This window comes from Hippocampus comes, unplaced genomic scaffold (assembly GCF_001891065.2).
Source record: "Hippocampus comes isolate QL1 unplaced genomic scaffold, H_comes_QL1_v1.1 scaffold59, whole genome shotgun sequence".
Taxonomy (NCBI): Eukaryota; Metazoa; Chordata; class Actinopteri; order Syngnathiformes; family Syngnathidae; genus Hippocampus; species Hippocampus comes.
This window is the reverse complement of record NW_017805406.1, coordinates 1017014-1024296: the sequence shown is the minus strand read 5'-3', so window position 1 is coordinate 1024296 and position 7283 is coordinate 1017014. Positions and strand designations below refer to the sequence as shown.

Sequence of the window (7283 nt, the reverse complement as noted above, 5' to 3'; positions counted from 1 at the left end):
TAAACCCGAAAGCCGAAGCCTCAAAACACAAAAGTGGATTCATTGATCCATCAATACAAAAAAAAAAAAAAAAACAAAAACCCACAGCTCACCAACAGACAGCCCATCAATGAAGATAAAGCGAAAGAGAAGCACACTTGAGCTCACCCGCCGTGTTTTTGTCTGTTGACGTCTCCGAGGTCGAGCTCCTTGTGTCTCCTCTTGCTGGGGAAGTGGCTGCCGTTCAGCTGCGTGACGGGCCACCAGCAGGCGAAGCACAGGAGTCGTAAGGCCAGGAGGACCGCTCTCATGGTGAAAGCGGTGCTGGGAACGCTAGAGGATCCCCCCACCCCCCCACACCGCCCACCGCCCGAGCGTCCTCCCCCTGCCCTCCGATGGAAGCCTCAGTCCCCGTCCCTTACTGGCACATCCATATTTCGGCAGCGCTCATTCCGCTGTTGCTTGCGCACGCCCAATCATGGTCGCAACGTCCTGCACTCTCATCTGCGGGCAAAGGCGCTATACATGAGTCCAGATAGTCCCCTGATTGAGTTTGGTTGTCAAATGTGCCATCCGTCCTCTTGCATCTCTTGTCGGAACGTGCTTCGCCGCTGACCCTAACAGTCTCCACCCTCTTGTCTAAAACCAAATATCAATTTATTCCAATAACGACAAAGGAATACCATTAATTCCTCCCTAATCTTCTTATCTGTGGTTGGCGAAATCTTTCGGTAACCTACAAACTGGAGGCAGCCGAGGGCGGGGAGGGGAGCGGGGATAATACAACCAGTGGTTTCATCATCATTCTGAGGAGATAAAAATATAAAAAAGCCTGTAGCCTACTTTTACAGACAACGGGATTTTCCCCTCCAGATGCACTCTTGTCATCGGGGTGGGATGAGAATGATCCCAAGCAGAGGGGACAGATGTCAGCATATGTTTGTTTGGTCCACCTCTGTAAACGTTGCATTTGCATGGCTCGGCCCGACGACATGAGGGATATGAGCCGCTTTCACCTTGGGGGGGTGGACCAAATGCGATTCTGTTTTAGGTTAGGTGTGTACGAATAAATGACCGACATAGTGTTTGCCGCAAACTCTCATGATGGAATTATGGGTAAAAAGTGCAAATTTGGTTTCACTGTATTATGAAATCTTCCAAACGCGTGTGGGGGGGAAATTGAGCTACGGTCCGATGGAGTCAAGGTTGAACTTTTCGGCCATAATTCCAAAACGTATGTTTGGCACAAAGGCAACACCGCTCATCACCAAAATGGAAAGCCGTTTTTAGCACAAAAACTTCTGGCTTCTGCTAGAATCCGCCCCACCCCCCCCAAAAAAAAGCCTACTAGAACATCTGAAGTTCATTTGGGATTCATCGGAGGCACTTTAAATGATGGCAGGTGTGTGCTGACTCCCATCTCACGTGAATGAATTCCGATCACAGCGACGTTCCGGTTATAAGAGGGTGTGCGCACTTGTGCAACCACACTATTGATTTGATGAAATGTTTTTTAATTCAAATTTTTTTAAAACAGATTTAAGGTCTACGTTTTGAAACGATTCCATGTGCTCTCATGATTTTAATCACAGACGCGTGACATTGGAACAAGGGGTGTGTAGACTTTTTATATTAACCGTGGATAAGTTCCATCTGCACTTTAAGTAACATTTGCTGTGCTGATGTTTTTTGGGGTTTTTTTTGTTAGTTGCCATTGTTTGGTTTGGAATCTACTTGAATTAATAATAGTATGCTCTCGCGAGGGATGCAGGTGTGTCGGCGGGAGCGTTAACGTGAAACGGGAACACATTTGGAAGGCAGGGGTGTCGCGTGATGGAGCATTCACACGGAGCCTGTTAAACATTCACCCGCCGAGTTAATTAGTCAGTGTTGCATTCGTGTTTCGGAGGATGTAAAGTAGAGTCGCGTCGATGCAACTCACTGCACCGCAGTGATTGTTCTCACATTACTTCAAGACATGGCAGGGACGCGGGCATCCGGCTTGCTGCTGCTTCTTTTCTTGGGGGAATTCTTCGTGACGCTCTCAAAAGGTAACGTCAACGTCTCGTCCTACGCAACATAACAACAATACGGTCACCGGTAAATGTGCACTCGGCCGTTCAAGCGATGGATGATGCCGGATGTGGCATCGAATGTTTCAATGTGACTTTCATGAAAGATGATGTCAATCTTAAGAAATGACAACGCGGGTTCTAGTGACGTGATCCCGCACGCTAAACGACGCTCATCTCGTGCTCGCAGAGGCCAACGTCTCCTGCATCATCCACGACGATTGCCTCCTACCCTGCAGCTTCCGACCCCCCGGCACCGTGGTGATCCACTGGTACAAGCAGCAAATACCCGTCCACAGCTACTACTACAACAAGGACCAGTTTGGACTGCAAAATAAGCATTTCAGCGGGCGGACTTGCCTATTTAACGCTCACATCCCCAATGGGAACGCATCGCTCCTCCTCAGGAGGGTCAAAGTTCAGGACAAGGGCAGGTACAAGTGTTACACGAGCACGCGAAAGGGGAACCAGGAACTCTTTGTAAATCTGGAAGTGAAGGGTCAGTCAAGATTTTTTTTTTGTTGGCTCATTTTCGAGAATATGTTTACATCGCAGCTGTGCATTGACTCTTTTTGCTAAATCTAATGAAACAGTTGTGAAAAAAAAATTAATAAATGCTGATCATGTATTGCGCTTACTGAGGTAGCAGTGCAGTGTTGGGCAAATAGCGCCATCTGTTGGAGATTTATTTTACTGCTGCCGGCGAAGGCTCTGGGATGAAATTTAAAATATGGCGCTCGGAAACAATCTATGTTATAGTTAATCCACCCCAAAAAAAGTGTTTGATGGGGTTTAAGTCAGGATGCGGTTTCTGGACCAAAACAGGGCCTTCCTCAACTATCTTTGTCCAAAAACGTCTTGGTACAAGACTCTCCATCGGGCTCCTTATGACCTGATAGGTGCTCATCAATTCTCTCTCTTCTTCCAAAGCGCTGATCCAATCAGTCATCATGGAGCTGAGAGATGAGACGGTCACATGCTCCTCCAGCAACATCTACCCGTTGCCCAAGGTGACGTGGGCTACTGACCCCCCCTCCGCAGAGGAAGAGCTGGAAAATGTCACCACGAAAACCACGGACCACAAGGGACTTTTCAACGTGCAAAGCACACTTCAGATTCGGGGGAACGTCTCCGATTACACCTTCTTCTGTTCGTTTGTGTCAGCGGACAAGACCCAAGTGTGGACCGCCTCTCGGAAGAATCAAGGTGGGCCGCGCTTGTCATCATGAAGGATGATGGCGTCAACGGATAGCAATGTGAGGTCAAATGTCTTGCAGTGATGACACAGGAAGAGGGGCGCACGCTGCGCATCCCCTGCATTGCGCCACGCGGTCTTCAAAACTTCTCCCTCATTTGGAGCTTCACTTCCTCCGGCGAGACCGCAGTGATCCTGCGGTACGACAGCAGAAACGGCCACACCGTCAACTCGTGGGAGGGCAGAGCCGAAGTGGACCGGGAGCAACTTCCGCTGGGAAACGGATCCCTTCTGCTCGGCAAGCCCGACAGCGACGAGCACTCCGGGACGTACACGTGCACCTTCACGGGTCCGCAGAGTCGCCTCATTGTTCTGACCGAAGTCAACATTACCGTTGCGGCAATAAGTGAGTACAACACTGCACGGCTTTGAATGAACCCAGAAAGGCAAATAAATATTCTAAAATGAGTTGCATGGGCAGGTTTGAGTGAGCGGAGTATGCCGAGGTCAAGATGGAGCACGGGAGCTTCTGCGGCTTTTGTCCTGTTCACCATCATTTTAGCTATTCCACAATGTCTAAGGCGCAGAGGTATGTGCGAAAAATATTTCTGTCTGTAATTTGCAAATAACGGTGAAGTAAATTATCACAATTATGGAAAACAATTCGGTATTAGGACGCAGGGCCATTATACTCACTGGAATTGAAATTGCCTATTTACCAAAAAGAGTACAAGGGACTTGTTTTGGCTCAAAATTTGTTCTAGTTCCACACGGAGATGTTTGAAGTGGTTCAAGTCAAACACCCCCCCAAAAAAATGTCAAATTTGATTTTCTGGGAGCGGGAAGGGAGGTGGGCAATGTGGAGCAGAAAACTTACCGAAACTGTTCCCCCATAGCTGGAAACATAAAATTGTTCCAAAATGTCTTGCCAACATAAAGAAGCAGCTAAAGTGTCCACCCCAACTCCTCATTGACAGATTTAAGATGATTTTGATCATGCTCAAACCTTTTCATGGATTTCATCTTGGCTAATGTTGCATAGTGTGTAAAATGTGACTAAATTAACGCCCAAAACAGAGAAAAGACCGTTGCTATGGTAACAAGCAATATACAGTATCACACCAGACTGAAAATGGCTCCCATTTCTGCAAACAGGAGTACGGTCGACATCACACAGGCACAATGGCGGAGAACTCCTTGACTTTGGCCTGCATCGAGATCCCAACGTCACAGCTTTGCAAATACTTAAGCAGCACGGCGTCGACTGCAACATTTTGGCAGTGCAAGCCGGAGGGTTGAACGGATTTCCAGGCGGAAATGCGGCACAAGACCACAGAGCCCGGGAAGACGACGAAGAAAAAACAGACGCCGGAGAAAATGATCATTTGCAGTGCAGTGGTCAAGCTTGTCAATCAACAGCGAGCCTGTCGACGTTAAACCAGAACTAAACGGATCACACCCGAAATGAACTTTTAAACCAGTTAGAAAGGTGTGTCAGAAAAGTTCCAAGACAACATGTCAAAAGATCTCAAACCCGAATGCAACAGACTATGAATTTTCCTCTTCAACATAAGACAGATCATCAACCAGGACACCCACAAAGAGATGCCGTCAATACGCAAGAATTTTGGCAGGACAACTCGTGGCTGCGTCACCATGACAACATGCCTGCTCACAACGCCCTGAGCATCCGACAGTTCCTGACAGGGAACATTGCCATTGTAGAATAGCCTCCCGACTTACCCCGACCTGGTTTCAAGTTTCAAGTCAACTTTAAGGCTCACATGGGAAGAGAAAAAAAGAAATTGTGATTTGGGATAAATACCTTTTGTGACACCCTGTACATTGTACCTTGAGCAAGTTAGAATTCTATGATCCATGCCAAACAAATGTGCAGAATACACAGAACAGATTTTTTGAATGCCGTTAAACAGAACTTTTTTTCCTCCTCCACTAGACTTTTTTTTTTTTTTTTTGGCATCTGACCAGAATTTTAAATGACTGCACATATGGTTGGACTTAAATCTTTCCCCAAGACTGTCTGGAGGTGTAACATTCCCGTGATGAGTGGAAAACACATCTGCGCATGCAGGCAAAAGAGAGTGACATTTTTAAATGAGTGTTGTTTTATTGCCCTGATATTATACACAAATAAAAAAAAAATAACAATAGATGGGAAGAATACATCAATGCGTCTTCGTGGCCGTGTGTGAAATGCAGGCGCTAGTATGAATGCGAATAAAGAGGACGTATCAATGCAGGGATCTAAAATTAGGCAAAAGGGCAAAACCACATCAATGGTTTTAAAAACATCATTTCAATGTGCCACATGTTGTTTTCTGGAAGCAAATGTGAAGCAGCGTCTCATCGGAATGGCATCAAGTCCCACTTAGTGGGGTCATGGCCTTAAAACCTGCAGAGCACACAGCTGGAGCACTTGTGGACCTTGACAATGGCATCAAATCGGCCAGATATGTCACCTGAAAACTGCTCCCTCCATCAATACTTTCCGAGAATGTGTCAGCAGCACACACAAATTCATGTTTGTGTATGTGAAGCTAAGACAAAGATCCAAGGTCTGTGTCTGGAAGCAATCATCTTGTCCAGACCCCCTCCCCATGATGTCATCGAAGCTGTAGTTCCGGGAGAATTGGGGGATTTTTCTTAGGTACGGTTTTCTCAAACTCTCTCCTTTTCCTTGACAAGTTTTACATTTCATATAGGCAATCACCATCATGTGTTTTTTTGTTTGTTTTTTTACAGATTTTTTACATATTCCCTCGACACAAGCAAAGTCTAGTTGAAGTTGAAATGTTTACACTCCATCTGTTTATCTGGACGTCACGAAGGGGGAGTGGAGTAGTTTTGGTCTCTTTATGATGCAGCCAAGGGCAGCCCCTGCCTGCACATACCGCGCAAAAACAACAATCCAACATATTTCGATACCCAAACGCATTACTCTGGCTTGGTTTTGTTTTACAGAGAACAGCGGGAGTTCTTTCTTACGGTTCGACGTACCAGGTGTATTTTCCATCTCTTGCTACGGACCGCAGTACTGTATTTTTTGAAAAAAAAAACGACCACTTTATTCTTGACAAGTAAATCATCTGTGGAACACTAAATACACGAAGCAAACTTCCCTCCTTGATGTAAATCATGATGATACACTCGTTTCAGCGATTCCCCAGCATTTTGATTCTGGACATAATTCAGTTCTCGCTTCTGCAATATCTTGAACCACCTGAGAGGGCAGCAGAGATGCCAGATGCTGCAAAGTAACACTGAGGCTGCAACTCCCCTCCTCTCCCCCACCTCCTCCCCTCTCTGGGGAGGTGGGAAGGGTCTCCCGTCTGATCCTTTGTCACGGGAAGACTTTGGGGTTTTACTCTGCCGCTGCCTCCGAGCGGGGACAAGAGGATTTCACCTCCACCCAACAGAGACTGCAACTATGTCAACTAAGGTGAGGGCAGGCTTTTTGTTTTTTTTTTCTTGTCAAAGGTCAGCTCAGAGTATGATGCTCGCAGAGATGCATGTCCAGATTAGATGAAATACCGTACAGTTCCCCCCCTGAACTTTCTGAAACGGAGCTAAAATTCTAACATACAACTTCTGCAGCTTTCAAACTCAATTGGTCTCACGTGTTGTTCAGCATGACACTGCTGGGAAGTAACGCCGGATTTCAAGACGTGGGAACGGCATGTGTAGCCCGTGCATGAAAACGATCGTCATTTTCGCATTTTTCCAGACATCAGTTAGTCATTGCTTCTGAGCTTCATACTTCATACTAAAAAGGTCATGTGAGGGGAAAGTCAGCATTTTGAACCCACTGTTCAAACAGAAAGAACGGAAAGTGACATTTGCAATCACTTCGGCGTCACTTTTCTTCATGGGTGGTTTTCGTGAATCTTGGTGACGAACCCGACGTGTGATTGAAATGCTTTCCTTCCGTATGCTGTTTACATTTGCTTGTGGGTTAACTCTGTGCATTCGCCTGCCAGCTTGTAGTCTGGGTGATGCCGTAAAATCTCTCACTGCTG

General features: G+C 46.5%; 2 protein-coding genes across 10 annotated transcripts in view; one reads left to right on the top strand and one right to left on the bottom strand.

The window, feature by feature from the left end:
* LOC109517944 (gamma-aminobutyric acid receptor subunit rho-3-like) overlaps window positions 1–7283 on the bottom strand; it is a 21428-nt gene that overhangs the window by 8203 nt on the left and 5942 nt on the right. The window contains exons 1-2 of one of the 6 annotated variants that reach the window (XM_019873469.1): window positions 1945–2030; window positions 148–995 (exon numbers count right to left, since the gene is read on the bottom strand). The exons of 1 other annotated variant lie outside the window; for it this stretch is intronic. In XM_019873469.1, coding sequence (XP_019729028.1) covers window positions 148–290 — 143 coding nt within the window. In that variant the 5' untranslated portion in view covers window positions 291–995; window positions 1945–2030. Of the gene's footprint in view, window positions 1–147; window positions 1144–1944; window positions 2031–7283 lie in introns of those variants that run through there. 4 more of the 6 variants (XM_019873470.1, XM_019873471.1, XM_019873467.1 and 1 more) reach the window with 4 other exon arrangements.
* The window catches only part of LOC109517943 (pleckstrin homology-like domain family B member 2), a 13791-nt gene continuing 11203 nt past the window's right edge, over window positions 4696–7283 (top strand). For all 4 annotated transcript variants that reach the window (XM_019873464.1, XM_019873465.1, XM_019873463.1 and 1 more), the window contains exon 1: window positions 4696–6706. The gene's annotated coding sequence lies outside the window, so the exon portion shown is untranslated. The remainder of the gene's footprint in view (window positions 6707–7283) is intronic.